General features: G+C 38.3%; 1 protein-coding gene across 3 annotated transcripts in view; it reads left to right on the top strand.

The window, feature by feature from the left end:
• Positions 1–970: 970 nt before the first annotated feature.
• The window catches only part of LOC115421811 (solute carrier family 35 member E2A), a 49,282-nt gene continuing 27,851 nt past the window's right edge, over positions 971–22,401 (top strand). For all 3 annotated transcript variants that reach the window (XR_003935749.1, XR_003935750.1, XM_030137751.1), the window contains exons 1-7: positions 971–1,335; positions 10,275–10,694; positions 12,527–12,662; positions 17,261–17,388; positions 21,301–21,421; positions 21,501–21,554; positions 21,631–21,703. Coding sequence is in view for 1 of the 3 variants with exons in the window: in XM_030137751.1 (XP_029993611.1) it covers positions 10,415–10,694; positions 12,527–12,662; positions 17,261–17,388; positions 21,301–21,421; positions 21,501–21,554; positions 21,631–21,703 (792 nt within the window). In the remaining 2 variants the exon portion in view is untranslated. The remainder of the gene's footprint in view (positions 1,336–10,274; positions 10,695–12,526; positions 12,663–17,260; positions 17,389–21,300; positions 21,422–21,500; positions 21,555–21,630; positions 21,704–22,401) is intronic.

Raw genomic sequence — 22,401 nt, 5'->3', positions numbered from 1 at the left:
TTCTAAAACTTTTGACCAGTAGTGTATATTAGAGTTACACTGTTTAAATTTACTCATTAAAAAAAGAATAAATAAATAAAACTTTTTCACAGTATTCAGTTTGAGATGCACCTGTACAGTCGACAGTACAAGCAGACTGTATATGACTCTATATAGACGAAGAACCGCGGTTAAACTGCCCTCTAGTGGCCACAATTACAAACTACAAGACCAAGTTAAAACCTTAACACAAGCCCAGAAAGAAAGAAACGCTTCGTGGCTGTAATCATTTCAGTTGAAAAAATTCTTTAATGCACATTTTCAATACATTCATTAAAAGAAAAAAAGAAATAAAAAAAAATGAAAAAAAAAAACCCGAGAAGAACCTGAAAAGTTAAGTCTGGAACAAAGAGTAGATAAGCATTCCATCCTATTGTGTTGCATTTCCAGTCCAACTGGAAAGCCCAGATGGCCAAATAAATAGGACCAGGCACTACAGACTGTTTGACTGAAGCTGCTGCAGGTTTCTTTCCTTTCCTTCTTCTTTAAGTCCACATCTCCTTTGTACGAGAGACCTGAGTGAAACATACTGTCTATTTACATGCACATTTTATAACGTAATTAAAACATAAAAACACACACATAAAGTTTACAACACTAACTACACCAGTATTATGAGTATTATTTATTACTAAGTATTATTTACTATAAGTAAATCTCTTTTCCAACTCAGTGAAGTATTCGAGGACACCGTACCGGAAGCCAACCTGTCAAAATAAGATCATACCGGAAGTTGGTTATAATATGAAAATATTTATTCGGTAGTGCTTCGCATCCTGTTTAGATTTATAAATAATACAAGTTCATGTAAACATTTATCACCAGTATATGTGTTAAATAGAAGGAATAAAAGATAACTTTAACAAAAATGATGCTGTTGAATGGGGTATTGCTTTGCAGTTTTATTTTGAAGGTTTGCCGCTAGCCTCAGTCTATGTTAGCATTGGTCTGACTTGACGCTACGCGGTGATTGTTAGCAGCCACGTCTCAGAGCAGGGCGCCAGCAGCAGACATGGGCTAACCCGTCCGGACAGGTACACGGCTGTCCACAGTGGGTGTAGTCTTTTGGGAGTGTGTCTCCGTGTGTGGACTATGGCTGGCTTCGGTAAAGCCGCCTCTTCAGCCTCTGTGTTTACAACGGTGCCGCAAACAAACAGCGGCTAGCAAACATCACCGTGCAACTTCCTCCTTTTATAAGGTTCCAGTGTCGGGTCCCAGATTTTTACCACATAGCGGTCCTAACCACAACGTCCGGATTCGTGGAGGGGTGCAGGTCTGTGAGCCGTTTCTTTTGTGGTAAGTTTCAGTGTTGACTTTGTGTTTGACGCTGACGGCTTCAGCTCTTTCTGAAGCTAACAGTCCACCCACCTGAGGACACTGGCTCTGTTTAAGGACACATTTGTCCTCTGGTAGTTGTTCAAACAAAGCTAACCTTTGCAGCATAAAATCCTCCTGAGCGCAGAGTTGTGTGAAATTTCACTGTCACATTTCATTTGGCTTCTTCCCGTGCTATTCCCACCCACACCAGAGGCTGCAGTCATTGGACACTCGGTCGTGACAGGCTGTGATGCTGACGGTAAAGCGCCTGTTTTGTCCAAAATCTTGCGCTCTTTCAGGTTTATGATCTGTAGAAAAGTTGAAAGTCAAGTTCGTAACTCCTGAGAAGATTTAGGAAAGTATGCAGATAAATCACACTGTGCTGTGGTTGGGCAATGTAAACAAACAAACAAACAAACAAACAAACCAAAAACCCATTTATCTGCCTTTAGGGATATAATTAATAAGTAAGTAGATAAATAAATAAATAAATTTTATTCTGTTTTTAAACACTTCTTTGTTCATTGTTGGTTGTATGTGGGATGTCTGTTGTGATGGGTCAGTGTGTTTTTTGTACTGTTTGTACTGCTGCTGTTGTAACTGAACAATTTCCTGCAAAGAATCAATAAAGTATCTATCTATCTATCTATCTATCTATCTATCTATCTATCTATCTATCTATCTATCTATCTATCTATCTATCTATTTCTGTAATCTGTACACAGTTAGGGATGTAAGAAAATATCGGTTCTACAATATATCGCAATATTTCATTTCACAATACTGTATCGATACTAAAAAGTATTATATCGATATTTTTAGGTATTTATTCAAATGCAGATATGGCGGAGGTTTATTTTTGGTTTTTTGTTTTTCTTTTTTGTTTATATTTTATTTATTATTATTTAACACTGTTTTATTAAATAATGGTTGTTTGAATCCTCCTAAAAACACTTTTTGCTGTCTGAGAGGCAGATGTTTGGTCCTTTGTTGGGTTTACACAAAAATACTGTTCTGATGTTAGTTCTGAACTAATAGAATATGAACATTTGAACAGGATCTGAAACTGTAATGTCTGTAAAACATAATTTAAGTTTTAACACAGGAACATTTTGTGATATAACATTAGATCCTGTTCTGATCAAATAAAAATGTGTTTAATATTTGAGCATATTTTGGGTGTAATTCAATTCTTCAAGGAAATAATCATTAAAAAAAATAAATAAACACAAAATTGCCTTTTTAACAGTATCATGATATATCTTGATATATCGTATCATGATTCGAGTATTGTGATTTGTATCGTATCGCCAGATTCTTGCCGATACACAGCCCTACTCCTGATAAGATCTAGGAAAGTATGCAGATGAATCACACTGGGCTGTGGTTGGGCGATGTAAGCCAACCAACAAACAAACAAAAAAAACATTTATCTATCTTTAGAGATGTAATTCTGTAATCTGTACACTGTGGGTAAAAGATGATACAGAAACTCCTGTAAAACAGATTAACACTGACAGACAAAAGCACAGGTGTCAAACATGCAGCCCCGGGGACCAAATCCAGCCCGCCAAAGGGTCCAGTCTGGCCCTTGGGTGAATTTATGAAATGCAAAAATTACGCTAAGATATTAACAATTGATTTAGTTCAGGTTCCACATTCAGACCAGTTCAATCTCAAGTGGGCAGGACCAGTAAAATACTATCATAATGACATAGAAAGAATGACAACTCCAGATTTTTCTCTTTGTAAATGTAAATATTTTCATGTATTTACACTAAAACAAAGTATAATTTTGAAAAAAAAAAAAAGTGAATAAGCTGAACAAATATGAACAACCTTAAATTTCTTAAGAGAAATAAGTACAATTTTAACAATATTATGTCTGTTATTAAATGTTTTGTGTGTTTGTAGATCCACTGTGATCTGTAAGTTATAGTATACATGTGTAAATGATAAACTGAGGCACAACATTGTTAAAATTACACTTATTTTTTCAGTTTGTTCATATTATTCACATCTTTTGAAAGGATAGTTTGTAGATGTAAACCTTTTCATAATGTGATTTTACTTTTTTTGCTCTAAAACAGAGAAAAGTTTGGAGTTGACATTATTTCTATTTATTATTTTACTGGTTCGGCCCACTGCAGATCGAATTTAGCTGAGTGTGGTCCCTGAACTAAAATGAGTTTGACAGCCCTGGACTAAAGAATCATATAACTGACTTCAAGGTCCATTGTATTATGTACTATTCACACATGGCTGTGTCCTTAAATAAAGTGTGTGTTGGAGTCAGTCCAAAACAAATATTTCACATCAATAAAACATTTTTCTTCTCCATTACTTAGGTCAACAGACCCATGATCCCATTCAGATCACAAAGGGACTTACCAGCTCTGTCAGCCTTAGGTTCCCATGGGGGTAAAGGTGGCACTGTGTGACTACAAACTAGATTGGTTGCTGGGTAGCTGCATATTTGTGACAAGGAGAACCAAATAATTGGATGAAATGACACATTATCCAGGTTTAAAGTAACACAGCTGTTATAGGTAAAGTCTGGAAAGAAAGGTGACAACAAACTGTCACTGAGGGAATGACGATGAAATGAATAATAATGCGACTAAATCATGAAATCAGAAACTACAGGTGTGTCTTCATCTTGTTTTTCCCTCAGAGACTTGGAACAGGTTTTGGGAAACGTGACTTTTTGTAATTCGTTCAGTTTTGTAACCTTTAGTATCGGTCAGCTTCAGGTGTCACATGTAATTTTATTCAAGACGGCCTCAAATTTCATCTGGTTCATTTAAAGTCAGCCATTTAGTTTCACTTCATGTCAGAACAGGTGAATTCATCAGAAAAAAAACCTGCTGTAAAGTGTTTTTTTATTGTGTAGCCCAGACTGAAGCTTTAGGAGGTTTGGATTTATTTATGAAGTTGAATGTGGATGTTGTTTGACTTCCAGAAGAGTTTCAGTCTACATCTAACCCAGTGTTTTTCAACCTTGGGGTTGGGACCCCATGTGGGGTAACCTGGAATTCAAATGAGGTCACCTGAAATTTCTAGTAATTGATTAAAAAATACAATAAAATAAACTTACTAATAAAAAATATATGGTGAGTTGAGAGAGACAATCACATACATAAAAGACATGACAAACTGTGGTTGTGAAACTGCAGCACTGTGGTTCTGTTTATCTTTCAAATGTTCATTGTGGTCGGTTTCAGATGCTGCAGGTCTTTCGTAATTTATAGTTTGAATTATTGTTTGTTCAGTGTTAATTGTCAGCCTTGTAAATCCAAGCTGGACTGACTGTACATATCCTGACCAAGGAAAATCAAATTTTCACTTTGTGCAGTAATCTACACCTGGATTTACTGCCTCCATTCATAATAATATACATTATATAGACTAAATGTCCTCTAAAATTAATGTTTATTTGCAACATATATAGGAAACTATTACATGATCAAAAACAAATTAATTTTTGCAAAGAAAAAGTCTCAGTTTTGAATGTTTGGGGTCACCAGAAATTTGTGATGTTAAAATGGGGTTACAAGCCAAAAAGGGTTGGGAACCACGGATCTAACCTTTTCTAAGCAAAGTACAGCCATGTATTGACTTGAATTAAGAAACTCTGATGATGATCAGTGCTGCAGCACATTAGGGCTTAAACACATTCCACAGATGATCAGGTTTTCTATACATTATAAATGTGGTTGGAAAGCTGTGAAACTCCACTTTACATAACTTTTTAAAGCATATGTGTGAGGCTAGTAATCCAAAAACAGTTCAAATATATTTAAATATAACTCTATCTCACTTTATCTCAGCGGCCAATTGGCTATGAGCTGCTCTGAAGGCGCCGTACCCAGCGTCGTCTTTGTCTTCATTTTCTGCAGTTTCTTCAAATATCTTCTCTGACTGATCTAATGGTCAGGTTCATTTCTGATTTTTTTATGTCTCTTCAATCTTCCATGAGACAGTGTCTACAAAGTTTGTTCACAGTTTTGAGTAATTTAGATTTTTGAATTTTTGATGAATTCTTTAAAATCAAACATGTTCCTTTCCTTCTAATGGTCCATATGTTGATGGTTTATAACACAGGTGTCAAACATGTGGCCCGGGGGCCAAATCCAGCCCGCCAAAGGGTCCAGTCTGGCCCCTGGTATGAATTTGTGAAATGCAAAAATTACCCTGAAGATATTAATCATTTTAGTTCAGGTTCCACATACAGACCAATTTAATCTCCAGTGGGTCGGATCAGTAAAATACTATCATAATGACCTATAAATACTCACAACTCCAAATTTTTCCCTTTGTAAATGTAAACATTTTCATGTCATTTTACTGTATTTACACTAAAACAAACTAACATTTCACAAAAACATGAATAACCTCAACAAATATGAACATTTTCAAATGTCTGAAGTGTAATTTTAACAAATTTCTGCCTGTTATTAAATGTTTTGTGTATTTGTAGATCCACTGTGATCTGCACGTTGTAATGTACGTGTGTAAATGATAAACTGAGACAGAATATTGTTAAAATTGCACTTAGTTTTCTTAAGAAATTTCAGTTTGCTCATGTTATTCACATTGTTTTAATGGATCGTTGGTTGGTAAATGTAAACCTTTTCATCACCTAATTTTCCTTTTATTACTCTAAAACATAGAGGAAAGTTTGGAGTTGACATTTTTTCTATATTAATATGTTATTATTTCACTGGTCCGGCCCGCTGCAGATCAGATTTGGCTTAATGTGGCCCCTGAACTAAAATGAGTTTGACACCCCTGGTTTATAACATGTAAATGGTTCCAGATATCAGTCTAGTTTCTAATGATCACTGATAGAAGTCATATATGGACTTTGACTGAATTAGTTCAGTTCTCCTCCAGTGGAAGTCCCGCCCACTTCTAGTGTTAGACTGATGTGCATCCAGACCACAGGACTGGAACATAGAACAGAACCAGGACTGGAACATAGAACAGACCACAGGACTGGAACATAGAACAGAACCAGGACTGGAACATAGAACAGAACCAGGACTGGAACATAGAACAGAACCAGGACTGGAATATAGAACAGACCACAGGACTGGAACATAGAACAGAACCAGGACTGGAACATAGAACAGAACCAGGACTGGAACATAGAACAGACCACAGGACTGGAACATAGAACAGAACCAGGACTGGAACATAGAACAGACCACAGGACTGGGACATAGAACAGACCACAGGACTGGAACATAGAACAGACCACAGGACTGGAACATAGAACAGAACCAGGACTGGAACATAGAACAGAACCAGGACTGGAACATAGAACAGAACCAGGACTGGAATATAGAACAGAACCAGGACTGGAACATAGAACAGAACCAGGACTGGAACATAGAACAGACCACAGGCCTGGAACATAGAACAGAACCAGGACTGGAACATAGAACAGAACCAGGACTGGAATATAGAACAGACCACAGGACTGGAACATAGAACAAAACCAGGACTGGAACATAGAACAGAACCAGGACTGGAACATAGAACAGACCACAGGACTGGAACATAGAACAGACCACAGGACTGGAACATAGAACAGAACCTGACAACCTCACACATTGAACTGGGACTGATTCAGATAGACGCTGACGTACAGAGACATTGGAACTATGTTTGATCGTTAAATCTTTTCTGTTTTGTATCTGTTGTTACATCTGTGCTTGTTGTGTGTGAAATGCACTGGTGAACATATCAGGAGATTGTCTTGTATCATCGTTCCATGGGGTTTAAATTGCTCTTGATGTTGGGAATTTGTAAAAACCACATAACACACTGCACGTGCTGTCCTGAAATACACTGATACTTGGAAACAGTGAGATAAGATTTAGGGGATCTAATACGGAAATGGTTTATGGTTTCATTTCCAAACTATCACCTGTAAATAAGGGTCATTGTGTTGTTACTTTTAAATGAGCCCTTTGTGTCGACAAGAGTGGGTGTTTTTAAGACGATGTAGGGTCAGATCCAGCCAAAGGGAACATCAGTGTTGAAAATTAAAGTTTCATCTATCATTCCTCAAATAGGCTCAATTTTTAACTTGAGAACTCTATTTTTTACAGAACTGTTTACAAAATTTCAGTATCACTTGTAGAATAAAAAGGTATGATTATGTAAAGTTAAACATCTGACATATATGTAAATCCACTATTAACTTTAATAATAATATTTGTTCTAGACTCAGATATGTAAATCCACTACTAACTTTACTAATATTTGTTCTAGACACATATATGTAAATGCACTATTAACTTTAATAATAATATTTGTTCAGACTCATATATGTAAATGCACTATTAATTATAATAATAATATTTGTTCTTGTATCAGTGATATTTTCAGTCTGTGAATCTGTTGAATTAATTCTTCAACAGTACATGTATAGATAAAGGTTCTGTCCAATCCAATTATTAGTCAAATATACTCTGCTATTATCTGTAAATATCACTTCAGTTGTAATATGTCTGTTCAATAAAAGTATATGATCATATCTGTAGTGTTTTAGTTCCAGTCAGTCTTTTATTATGATACTGAACAAAGGTCCAAACTGCTGTCCCCATGTCACAACAGATTTGTGTTCATAAAAACTATTTTATTGATCCCAGTTGTAGTTTAACATCAGAGCTAAAGCCCTGTGTTTCATTTAGGATCAATTTATGATGAAAACAGCATGTTTTGGACATTTGAATAAAATTATGTTAATTTTGAGTCCCTTTGTCACACAGCAGGAATTTAAGTATTTTTACCCTAAAATTTTATTTGTATACATTGTACCATGTGTCATGTGACAGTACTTACTCAGACCTATTCATACATGTATTAAACATGGAGATCAGTTATTGAGTTTAAACACAGACACTATTGAACAGGACATGGGTCCATGTGCACAGTGAATATCTTCTTAAACACAGAGCGATCAACTGCCAAAAAATAGGCACTGGATCTAATGAGGGTGTTCTGTGTTTGTAATGGACTCTGTCGGGAAAGTAAGGTGAAGCCAGAGCAGTGCAGTCTGGAGCAGAAATGATTAATTAATTGACTCGAATCAGTTAAAAAAAAATTGTTTGATTATAGTTTCCCTGAATGAAAGCTTCATTTCCTTCATTTCTCTGCTGTTAAACATTGGTTCCACTGTTGTGTTTCACACGGACGCTTATTGTGATGCACATGACGCCGAGCTTAACATAAACCACAGAAGAGACGAGGACAAAAAGGCGGAAAATGTCTACATGTTGATTTTTCTCCATTGGATCCATCACTTACTCCTTTTTCTATGTATACATATGTGGTTGTTGTTTCAGCTCCCTCTGGAATTAAGGAGAAGTTGTTTGTCATTTTCAAATGTGTTTTTCATATTAGCGTTGGGCTGAGGGAACACACACATCTATGAGAAAAATCAAAGTTTCTCTGATCCCATTCTGTATGTACTCATTTGTTCACTTATTACTGTGATGTAGAAGAAATGCTTGGATTAAAACTATTACTTGTTTTTCAGACATATTGGTCCTTATGTCATAATAGGATCAAGAATTGAAACTGTGTCACTTTAAATCTGTGTCAATAAGTCCAAAAGTTTCCAATATATTTTCCTAAATTTTGTTATCAGTGTAGCTTCATATGTTATTTAACACATCAGAGACAAATTTAAGTGAATTTCTGGTGGGATCCACGTTAAGCACTTTGGTATAAACCTTGTCAAAATCAGTGACATTTTGATGAAACCATGTCACCGAGCACATTGCAAAATATTTATGGTCAGTTTTATTTAATACAATCATCATTCTTACTATGTTTAAGTCCTTACAAATACCTACTGAAATATGGAACACACATCGATATATTTTATATATGCACAAAGGTAGAGCCCATTGAACATTAAACATGGAACTGTGTCACCGCTGGACCGGACCCTTTTTCACTTTTTTTTTTTTTGTTTTTTTTGTTTTTTTACCTATTCAAATAATCATTTAAATGAATCAAAGAATATAACTGAAAGATTAATTTATTACAAAAATAATCTACATCAGGGCTCTCAAACTCATTTTCTTTCAGGTTCCACATTCAGCCCGATTTGATCTCCAGTGGGTCGGACCAGTCAAATAATAACAGAATAACCTATAAATAATGACAACTGCAAATTTTTGTCTTTGTTTTAGTGCAAAAATCTCCTATTAAATTATGAAAATACTTAATTTTATAAACTATCCAAACAAAAAAGATGTGAATAACCCAAAAAAACTGAAATTTCTTAAGAAAAATAAGTGCAATTTTAACAATATTCTGCCTCAACTTCTCATTTGTCCATGTGCATTTTGGATCAGATCTACAAAGGCACTAAACACTGAGGAACAGGAAGAAAAGAGTTCAAGTTGGGCTGAATTTTCTTTATACATTTCAGGTTGTTCATATTTGTTCAGGTTATTCACATTTTATTGTTACAGGATAGTTTGTAAATGTAAATATTTTCATAATTTAATGTTATTTTTTGCACTGAAACAAAGACAAACATTTGAAGTTGTTAATTCAAGATTTTTTGCTTAATTTATTTAAGGTTTTTTTTTTTTCTTAATTGAAGATTTTTTTTACTTAATTGAAGATTATTATTTTTTGCTTAATTCAACATTCCTTAATTCAAGGTCTTTTTTTGCGTAATTCAATTCAAGACTGTGGAATTTTTGACTTTGTAAATTCATCGAACGGGCCAGATTGGAACCTTTGGCGGGCCACATTTGGTCCCCGGGCCGCATGTTTGAGACCCCTGATCTAGAGGTACAGCTGTAGTGCAGACTGAGGTTATATTAAGTAAGAAGCAAATGAAGTGCACTGTTAATAATGTGGCATGTGATTGGATGTGTTTCCAGGTGCTGCAGCGGATCGTAGGTGACTCCAGGACTTCCGCTGCGATACAAAGACCCAGTCGATGAGAAGATGGACTGAGCGTCGTGTCGACCCCTCAGCTGCTCATACTTCCGTCCTGTCCTTCCCTTAAGCAGCAGGCGTAATGACAGGCGGCAGGCACATGGGCAGACACCCGCTGTGGCGCCTCCTGTCGCCCTTCCGCAGCCGGCAGGAGCGAGTGGTTCTGGCCCGAAGCGAGAGCCTGCCGGGGGAGCAGGTTCTGAAGATAACGGTCACCGAGACCACAGTGATCGAAGCGGAGTCGGGGGTGTGGAACTGGCGCTCCTTGACCTACATGGGCCTCTGGTACTTCTTCAGCTTTTGCACTCTTTTCCTCAACAAGTACATCCTGTCGCTGCTGGAGGGGGAGCCGAGCATGCTGGGTAATTAAGACACGTACTGGTGCTTGTCATTTTCTGGTGTAAGGCCCAATCCCAATTCCCCCCTTACTCCTCCCCCTTGGCCCTTACACTTGGCACTATCCCTTGAAACAGAGCTGCAAGGGGTAGTGGCGTAAACATTCCCCTCTGAAATGGTCCAACCCTTCCAGATCTGTTACGTCATCATCACTCAACGATGCCGCTATAAACAGATGCGACAACTTTGTTTACGACAGAATTCCCCATGTTGTCAGCAGCCGTAACCATCTCTGCTCCATGGGCTTTGATCATCTTTTTGCGTCTATCAACTAGGGGTGTGCCAAAAAATTGATTCATATAAAAATTGCAATTCTCATTTACTAAAATGTCCCAAAATTTATTTTAAAAAAATAACACAAATCCACCGGCAGTCTGCACGCCATTAACTCAATTAGCAGCTAGCGCGATTAGTGGTTAGGGTTAGCGATTAGCAGCTAGCACATTGACACGCTATCAAATGGTGTTAAATAACACACGAAAGCATAACATTACATTCTTTTAACCAAAAATCTAATTGCCTTCACCACTCTTCTAGCTTGTAGACTAATACTACTAAAATGGAAAGATAAACAACCTCCAACATTTAAATCTTGGTTTTTTGGATCTTTTACATCATTTAACATTGGAAAAAATCAGATACTCTATAAGAGGATGTACCAATAAGTTTTTCAGTACCTGGCAACCTGTTCTGAATCACATAACAGAGGTAGATCCCTCACTTATTCCAGAGGAGTCTTATTAATACGAGTATATGACTAATATCTGTGTTCCTTATTTATTTATTATTATTGTCAATTATCTTTTTTTTTTTTTTTTTTTTTTTGGTGCAACAGGGTGGGAATGTTCATGGGTTTGGGTTAAAAAACAAAAACCAATGACTGTATAATGCTTTTCTGTGACTTGATATGTAATAAAAACACTTCAGGAAAAAAATAAATAAAACATGCGAAAGGAGGAAAATGCGTACGTATATCACGCCAAAATGCAATAAACTGGCGTCACATACAACGTGATTTCCTGAGCTCAGTCTGTCAGCTGCATTACCAAGAGCTTAAGGACACAGTGCCGAGTCAGCCACCAGCAGCAAACCAACACACACTGCTGTGCCTCACCACACTCCTGCCAAGCATGGATAAATGTTTAAAACTGAATAAATGTGAAAAAGACATTTGAATGTCTGCATTTGTCATTCTGTCTTTAAAGCAGACTGGAGTAGATCATGAGGATCCTTTGCACACCTATAGACTGAAGCAGAAATCATTAGGAATTAAGTCGTTTTGAATCGAAAATCATTTTGAATCAAAAATTGATTTTGAATCGAATCACAGCCCCAAAAATCAGAATCAAATCGAATAGTGAGATAGTAAAAGATTCCCATCCCTACTATCAACTATAAACCACAGAAATGCGATCTATAACACATTAAAACAGCATTAAACGGTCGATCAAACGATTAAGTTGTTTACGAAGAAAATCTGTACATTTGTGTGTTTCTTTAGTCACTGCTGCTCTTTTTTGCTGCGTTTACCTCCATCTTGCCAATGATTCGAACAGAATTATGGGAAATTTCTCCTACCCCTCCGTTTGTAGTGTGGTCCTGAAAAATCTCCGTTTCTTTCCGCTCTTCCCCTCTGACTCATCGAGAATTGGAACATCACCACCCCTTCACATGTACATGCAAAATGGAGGGGGAGGGGTAAGGGGGCGGGGCCAAGGGGTGAATTGGGTTTGGGCCTTAAAGACAGGAAAAGTAAAGCTGAGCTAAACGTCCAGTGTGCCCCCCCCCCCGTCCTCAGGTGCGGTCCAGATGCTGTCCACCACTGTCATTGGCTGTGTGAAGATGTTTGTCCCCTGTTGTCTGTACCAGCACAAGTCCAGGACCGAGTACCCTGCCAACTTCATCATGATCATGCTGTTTGTTGGACTCATGAGGTGAGTCATTTTCACTGGACTGAGGGCAACTATACATGCCCTCACACTTTAACCCTTTAGAGTTCACTCATAGAAATACAACATTCAACATTTTAACCTTAGTGTGTTATTGGAGGACAGAACAAGACTTTATAACTTCTGTGAATTTTTTCCAAAAGAATTGTATTTTGTAAAAATTCAAGGTCAATGAAGTTACCATTTTTGAAGTAAGTATAAAAAATACAAGAAAAACACATGTAAGGTGAAAGGAACACGTACACACGACAACCACATTGTGTCAATCCACTAAAGTTTATTGTCATTTCGGCCTTCGGTCACATGACACCGGCGTTGTCGGTGCCTGAAACAGTATTTTTGTAGAACGGGTCCCAGAGCGTAAACATGTCCCAGCTCTGCCCTGGTGTTGGCGTATGGATAGGACCAACACCATGGAAGCGTATGGAAACCATGACGACCATAGTACCATGTGACCAGAAGAAGAAAACCCTGGACGTAACCTCCTGCACATGCTCAGTGCATTCTTCTGTGGTTTGAGTGTATGTTACCATAGGCTCTGTCTGTGTTTGTGTACAGCGCCACATATACAGGGTGGGGAAGCAAAGTTTACAATATTTTGAGGCAGGGATTGAAAGACAGTGTATGACCAATTAGTTTATTGAAAGTCATGAGAATTTATTTGCCACAAGAAAATGTCCATAATAGAAAATGTTTTTATTCTATGTGTCCTCCTTCTTTCTCAATAACTGCCTTCACATGCTTCCTGAAACTTGCGCAAGTGTTCCTCAAATATTGGGGTGACAACTTCTCCCATTCTTCTTTAATAGTATCTTCCAGACTTTCTGGTAATAGTTTTGCTCATAGTCATTCTCTTCTTTCCATTATAAACAGTCTTTATGGACACTCCAACTATTTTTGAAATCTCCTTTGGTGTGACGAGTGCATTCAGCAAATCACACACTCTTTGACGTTTGCTTTCCTGATTACTCATATGGGCAAAAGTTTCTGAAAAGGTATGGATAATAGTGTTAGGTATGATTATGACATCAGTATATGTTTGGGTTCAAAACAACTGACGTAGTGCCTGCTGAGAAAAAACAACTAAATGTTCATTGTAAATTTTGCTTCCCCACCCTGTAGGTGTGGACTACGTATGACACCGTTTAACCCAGTTTGACCGTTTCCACCTGGACGCAGATATTTCTTGAAACAATATGTGTAGGGATGCTAGAGCTGCACAATATATCGTTTGAGCATTGTCATTGCAATGTTTGTGTCCGCAATACTCACATCGCAAGTCCTGCAATGTAGGAGGCAAATGAACTCAACATCTTCTCATCTAAGTTCAACGTGGGTACCTGACACACACTACACTCAGCCATCCACCAATCACAATCCTTCTTAATCAGTTTGCTGAAGCAGACCACGCCCCCTGCACATGGAGTGAGTTGTTGGTAACAACATTGAAAAATGAGCAACAAACAAGAGAAAATCAATGAAAACGAAGACTTGGTGCCAAAAAGAAAAGCAACTTCAGTTATTTGGAATTATTTCAGCTACAGAAGGATGAAACTGAAACACATGTTCTGTGTCGACACAATAAGAGGAAACACAACTAATTTAATTGACCATTTACGTTGGCATCACAGCTATTATGTCCTCCTGAGTATTTTTTCATATCGCAATATACATCGAAGGGTTAAAAAAAACTGCAATGTCAGTTTTTTACCAATATTGTGCAGCCCTAATGGACGCCAAACTATTAGAATCCACAAAAAAAAAGTACCACAAGCGTTGTGGTCTGGATGTAGCCTTAGAACTTTCAAACCTTCCTTTGGTCCCATTAGACCCCCATGCATGCTGGTCCAGACCCCTGTCCATGTCCACATGATCCCTTTGAACATCATTCCTTACATTAGTTCCATTACTGCATGGAACCAAACAAAGCACAGGTGGACCTGGCAGACCCTGGAGACCACATTGGACCTCAGAGGTGGACCTGACAGACCCTGGAGACCACATTGGACCAGACAGACCCTGGAGACCACATTGGACCTCAGAGGTGGACCTGACAGACCCTGGAGACCACATTGGACCTGACAGACCCTGGAGACCACATTGGACCTCAGAGGTGGACCTGACAGACCCTGGAGACCACATTGGACCTGACAGACCCTGGAGACCACATTGGACCTCAGGTGGACCTGACAGACCCTGGAGACCACATTGGACCTGACAGACCCTGGAGACCACATTGGACCTCAGATAGGGGACTCACTGTCCTCACTGGAACTGGTGATGTCACTGTCTTGTAATATATGTGGAAATGACTTAAAAATAGTCAGAGAAAGAATACTTGCCACAATAATTGTCAGCTCTTGTATGAACACATATGGTGGGTTTCCTCCACAGAATCGACCATGTTTGTAGCTTAGAACTTTTTTGTTGTTCGTAGCAGGTGGCATCCTCCAGTTCTAGTAGTGTTAAAGGGCAGTTCTGTCAGCTACGTCTGAGTGAGGATCAGAGTCAATAGAACCTCACCTAAAGAGCTTACAGTGAACAAAACACTGTCTTAGAAGCATTACAAGAGGGTGAGGCAGGTGGAATTCAGCAGGTTTCCATTTGTAACTTCACCACCAGATATGATTACGTATCACACACTGAACCTTCAAAACAACTCATGATTCTCATCAACAGAACTCAAAAGCAGACTACATTTACAACGGCCACATTTAGAACCAGTAGAAAATATAATGATTTAATCTGCAGAGAAATATACATGACATAACAGTTGGAATATGGGTTTTTCTCTGAATCTGGTCCTAAAACAGGATGGAGGGGCTAAACATTCAAACCAGATGTAGACTAATGTTATGAAGCAGGTTTGGAAACACTTTGGGTTTGTTTGAAAAATAAATATTTACTAGGGCTGTGTATTTGCAAGAATCTGGCGATACGATACAAATCACAATACTAGGATCATGTTACGATATATCACGATATATCATGATACTGTTAAAAAGGCAATTTTTTGTTTTTTTTTTTTCTTTTTTTTAAATGATTATTTCCTTGAAGAATTGAATTACACCCAAACTATGTCCAAATACTGAACACATTTTTATTTGATCAGAACAGGGTCTAATGTTATATCACAAAATGTTCCTGTGTTCAAACTGAAATTCTGTTTTACAGACATTACAGTTTCAGATCCTGTTCAAATGTTCATATTCTATTAGTTCAGAACTAACATCAGAACAGTATTTTTGTGCAAACCCAACAAAGGAACTAACATCTGCTTCTCAGACAGTAAAAAGTGCTTTTAGGATGCTTCAAATAACCATTATTTAATAAAACAGTGTTAAATAATAATAAATAAAATATAAACAAAAAAGAAAAACAAAAATGAACCTCCGTCATATCTGCATTTGAATAAATACGTAAAAATATGGGTACAGTACTTTTTAATATCGATACAGTATGGTGAAATGAAATATCGCAATATATTGCAGAACCAATATTTTCTAACAGCCCTAATATTTACTGAGGTAAAAGAGAAACTATTTTTCAGATCAAACACATTTTTATTTGGCGCTCATGCATAAATCCACATGTAACACAGACACCAGGTTTTTATAATGAACTCCTCTGTCTTTTTCTTTCAGGTTCTTTTTTTCCAATACTCACACTATTACACAAGACAAACCCACAGACAACTCAGTGATATCAGCATTTTCCCTGAAATTCCCTGAAATAGGACTAGTCAGTATTCCAGCAGCGCACTGATGATTCTACAGCAATGATTACTCTGACAGAACTAAAGAAAAAAGGACATGAAAATAACACGCTACTATTTTATTGAATATCTTTTTATTCTCTCACAGGTGCATTTTGGGAATCGAAGTCAATATTCAAGGCAGAGTCTTTCACAACAGTGACTGCTGTTGCAAAGTGACTGGCAATTTATTAGTGTTTAAATGTTCAGGTTCCACATGTAACACCAGTGGACACGATGGGTTCCACACCAAACCTGGAATGAGACTGAGATTGATGACAAACCCACGTGTGTGGATTAGAAAAACCACTAGGATCCACACAATGAACACAGTGTCTTTATTTAGAGTCTATAGAAGAGCATTTACACACATTTACACATCTAATGCACTGACACCTAGGGAGATTTAATGTCTATATTTGAGTTCTATTTTTAGATCCAATATTTGATTATAAATTCATTAATTATGGGATGGCACAGGCTAAAGAGTATAATTTTTTTTTTGCATTTCTCTGAGGTCATCATTAGGTCCATCCTGGGGGGAAATATGTCTACATTTACCTTTTATTATTGGGTCTAAAAAGCTGGAAAAGTGACAGATACTAAAATAAACCCAGTTTCATGGACAGGTCCAGAGCCAATCCAACTTTATTTGTAAAGCACTTAAAAACAACCACGGTGGACCAAAGTGCTGTACAGAAGAATAATTAAAACCAAAATAAAAGAGTAAAATACAAGAATAGATAAAAAAAAAAAACATAAAAAGCCATATAATTTAAAAACGACAACAAAAAAGGAATAAACCCATTTTCTCTTTTGTTTTGTTGAGGTTCATCACGGTGGTTCTGGGCCTCGTGAGCCTGAAGAATGTGGCGGTGTCGTTCGCAGAGACGGTGAAGAGCTCAGCGCCCATCTTCACTGTTATCATGTCCCGGCTCATCCTCGGGGAGTACACAGGTAGGTAGATTACACCCATGATGCATCTGGCTGTTTGGGGGTGGGGCCTCAGGGTGTCAGGTTAGCATATGGTCAACATAAGGCGCGTTTCCACCTCAGGAACTTCAGGGTAGTTTTACGAGGGCGGGGCCATCGGTGTGTGTCTCCACTGCAGGAACCGCCCCCACGGATCAAATGACAGGAACCTTTATGGGGTCTAACTGAGGCCCTGCTTTGGGGTAGGTACTCCAAACAGCCCCGAAAACTCTTGGGCGGAGCTTAAGGGTTTACACGATGCTGATTGGGTAGACCCAGAGCAGGTGAAGAAACAACAGCGTTTTTAAAGCCCAGCACAGGATGAGGAGGAAACAGAAGGAATCAGGAAATTCATAGATTTTATTGTGGAAATAATAATGTGTGATTGGACTGATGCAGATGTGCAGGCACTGTTTACATTCTACGGCCAAACTGGTCACGGAACGGGCACACCGATGAAGTCGGTGGTGGGTCCGCCTCCACAGCGGACACACGGTAGCCCCTCCCCACTTGGACCCCAAAGTTCCTGCAGTGGAAACATGGCTATATACTAGTGGAAGTTTTTTGGTTAAGGTTTATACAGTCCCAAAAAAAGGAAAAAATCTGGAATTTGAAAAGAGTAGTTGAATAAGCAGACATTTTTTTTGAAAACTTAAAGAAACTAGAAAAGCACTCATAGAGCGCAGACCTCTGCCAAGGCAGATCAGTGCCCCCCCCCCGATCACCACCAAAATTTAATCATTTGTTCCTTGTGCCAGTATCAACATTTCCTGAAATTTTCATCTAAATCCGTCCATAACTTTTTGAGTTATCTTGCACACACACACACAGACAGACAAACCAACGCCGGCAAAAACAGAACCTCCTTGGTGGAGGTAATTAGTGTCATGAATACGTTTGTAACAGAGTGAATGTGATTCCGTTTGATGGTGAAAAGTCTGTGTTGGCTGAACCTTCCTTCATGTTTGGGCAGATCTGTCTTCACTCAGGGCTTATACAGGTGCTTGAAATCCTTGAAAATGCTTGAATTTAAATGTTGTGTTTTCAAGGTCTGAAAAGTGCTTGAATTTCCGTTTAAGTGCTTGAAAGTGCTTATAATTTTAACTGTGATGTGATTTATGTATTTATTCTTAATATTAACTGTCAGGTTAGATGTCCAGCCAAAGCTACTTACAAAGAGGTGAAACATTTAGAAAAATAAAACTTTGTCAAAAAAGTGCATTCCCAGGTGTTCTCAGGTACATTTTTATTATTATTATTTTCATTGTGTCGGTGTGAGTGTGTCTGAAGAACACCAAATGGCTTCCCTTTTTTGGATAAAACCTTGTGTTCTCCTTTAATTTCTAAACTCTTTGCTCTTATCAAATATAATTTTAAATGTTTATTGCAGAATACAATGTTCATCATTGTGATAAAAAGTGAAAAAAATGATCATAAGTGTATGTATTCCTGTAGATATGGATTTTACCCCAGCGATAAAGTGCTGTGCTGGAAAAATTTTAGAATGACCTTTAAAAATGCTTGAATTTGACCTTGAAAAATGTGTACGAACCTTGTTGACTGTTGTACTCTGGTCTGAACTGAAGCTGTAGTGGGTGGATGAGATGGACATTCACACAGAATCAAGAAAATACTGATGTAGTGGACTGGCATATGACATTTATTTGTATCAGATGTGGCTTTATTTGATTTAATATCTGCTGTGATACATTTTGACTTGGACTTCATGTTTTCGTGGACATTCAGTTAATGTGTGGTCAAGAAAGTGGATGGAAAAGTCATGCTACATGTTACTTAAACAGACAATTACACAACTGTGATATTAGAATAAGAAAGGGAGTAATAATAGTAACATCTAGTGATGAATAGACAGACTAAGTGAGCAATACATACAAAAAGAAAGGAAAAAAATATAGGAATAAATACAGGTACAGTAACACTATAAATTGCCTGTTATTGATGTAGTATGACATACTGTGGCATATGATGTAACAGTAATGATAATTAAAACACAAAGTCATATTACATTTGATTGATTTTATCCAGTAAGTGTTTTAAACTGAGAAGTAAAGCATAGCTGACCTGCATTCTGTGGAAATCTGTAGAAATCTAGACGGCATCAGCAGCTGAAGGAATGTTATATTCAACATGTAAGCATTTTACTTTGATTTGGACAGATTCAACAGTGACTGTAATTATATCCCCGAAACTCCATTTCGTGGATATAAGGGTTTTACCCTGAACGCTGTCGCGGATTTCTTATCCTTGGTGAGAAAACGATAACTAGGACAGATTTGGTTGGATTTCTTCTCCCTTCATAACCAACATAGTGGAAGAACCCTATGGATTCCAGCTTCTTTCAGTATTATGAGTCATTCACATGGGGGCGCTGTAGTTGAACATCAGTTTTTTTGAACATAAATCAATATTAATATTAATAATAGGCTGATTGAGATCAAATTTGGTTCATATTGATGTTCTTCCAAATGTCCATGTTCTGTCCACCATCCAGAGTTCATATGGGCTCATTTTCATTCACTGGGTGGAGTTTTAGGGTTAAATGGGTTCTCTGACTGTTATTCTGACACTATCAGGTCCATGGAGCTCAAATTCGGTTCATATCATTATCTAACAGTTCTCTTTCTTCATGTCATTACCTTGAGTTTACATGATGTCATATCTGGACACCAGGGGTTGTGTTTTTCCCACATGGTTGGGGGAGCAGAGGATTGGGGGGATTTCGGGGATATAGCCGTAAGCCTCATTTAACTCTTTCAGTGCCATGGGCCGATTAAATCGGCTTTACGAATTCAACCTTTAAAGTGCCACGGGCCGATCAGATCGGCTTTGGAGAACACGCCATATTTGTGTACAAACAAACCATCCACCCCCATTTCTTTCTCACATTTCGATGACGTTCTTTCAAATCTTCTTGCAAATTACGATCAATAATGAATCGGCTGCGTCCGGTGCGTTTTGAATCTAAGTAGCAATCGGTCGGATGTTACTGAGCGGTTTTTGACCAAAGAAGAGCTCGCGTTTCGTTTTCTGCTTGGGAAATTTTATGAATGAATTTATGAATGAAATCATTTGCAAATTAGATGGCCATTTTGTAGTAATATCGTAAACAGCGATCTGTCAAAACAGTCCCATCTGCTAGAAAATGAGTTCTGATGACGATTCAGACTTCGATTATAAAAACGACGCGAAATACTGAAAAACGGCCAAATTCTGTGGCACTTTTAAGGCTTATTAGCCCCTTAACTGTCTGGCACCGAAAGAGTTAAAGGTGTAGGAGACTTTCATGACCAGTTTTTCATCAAATCTGTCAAACCTCAGTCATATCCTCAGTATCATGAATCTGTAAGTCTGTCTGTCGTTACTCACCTGAATCTCTTCCGTCACAGTGAACAGTTTCTTAGTTCCATCCACCAGAAACAAACCATGTGTTTACAAACAGAGCTGGGAGGGAACTTGTGCATCTTCGGAATTTTGTCGCGACGTACATTGTGGGAAAGGGAGGTTCACGGAGCCACCTGACAGATTTGATGAAAAATTGGTCACGAAAGTCTCCCGCAGCTTTGATAATGAAACTACATACATATAGTACATTTTCTCAGTAACTGTAACAGAACTTTAACACCAGTGAGAGTCCGTCTCCTCTGTACATCTGTACAGTATGGCAGGCATCACATTCACTGGCATTATGGGATGGATGAACTGTGGTAAAACATGCTAATGTGTTTAGAGTTTCTAGATCCAGGCAGAGTTTCACCGTTTCTTTCATTGTTGGGTTAGTTTATACAAATGTGTCCGTTCTGGTGAGACGACTTGTGGAAACGCTGTTGTTGTCAGTGTGGTTCTAAACAGGATGTGGCCCGTTTGTTTGCTTTGCAGGACTGTGGGTGAACTTGTCGCTGTTCCCCGTCATGGCCGGCCTGGCGCTCTGCACGGCCACAGAGATCAGCTTTAACATGCTGGGCTTCTCCGCCGCTCTGTCCACTAACATCATGGACTGGTACTGCAGCGCCACACCGCACACAGCTCTGAGCAGCGCCCTGTTAACGCTTCCATTTAACCCTTTTGTCTGCTGTCAGTTTACAGAATGTGTTCTCCAAAAAACTGCTAAGCGGCGACACGTACAAGTTCAGGTAAAGCTCACAAGGCCTTGTTTGTGCTTGTTTTGGTTCTGGTTCATAAATGTCTGATTGAGTGTGTTTGTTTCAGCCCACCTGAGCTGCAGTTCTACACCAGCGCTGCAGCCGTCATCATGCTCGTACCTGCGTGGGTTTTCCTCTTGGTACGTCTACTTGGAACATGAGCACAGCTCGTTTGCTGCCAAAACAAGCAAACACACAGTATCGTTTGCAAATACAAAAAGGGATTTAACGAGCTGATGCTTTATTTGTTTTGCAAAATCAAATGTACCCATCAAACAAATCTACAATATAAGCACAGAAAAGCAGAGTGGGTGAAAGTCCACATACGGCAGTCTGAGTTCACCAGGCCTTTGGTGATCCATGTGTTTGGACTGAAGAGTCTTCATCAGGATCAGAAATCACCATGAAGATGCATACTCACGATAAAATTCATCACATTGTCCTGTGACATAAACTGGGAAAAGACAGCAAATACACCATCAATTTGAAACATGTCCTACTATATAATGCATGTTCTGTGTCCGTCCGTCCGATCGGTGTTGCAGCACAGGAGGGCGTTTGTACAGGTTTTCCTCAGCCTTCACAGACCTGATCGCCGCCAAACTTGCCAAATGAATAGAAACATTACCTGACTATCTACTAGGCACAATTTTATGTCCGTATTCAAATGCTGTGAGGTATGCTGGGTGATTTTTATCATGCTGTTGTACGGTGGCACCACGGGTACAATGCTGCTAGTATACAAATTTTTTTTTTTTTTTTTGATGATCTAAAGACAAGGAGCATTTATGATATATAACACAGGTGCTCTTTGACAGTTAGAATAGTAAGACTTTAC

The sequence above is a fragment of the Sphaeramia orbicularis genome, chromosome 7, assembly GCF_902148855.1.
Source record: "Sphaeramia orbicularis chromosome 7, fSphaOr1.1, whole genome shotgun sequence".
In the NCBI taxonomy this organism is placed as follows: Eukaryota; Metazoa; Chordata; class Actinopteri; order Kurtiformes; family Apogonidae; genus Sphaeramia; species Sphaeramia orbicularis.
This window is presented reverse-complemented; position numbering and strand designations above follow the sequence as displayed.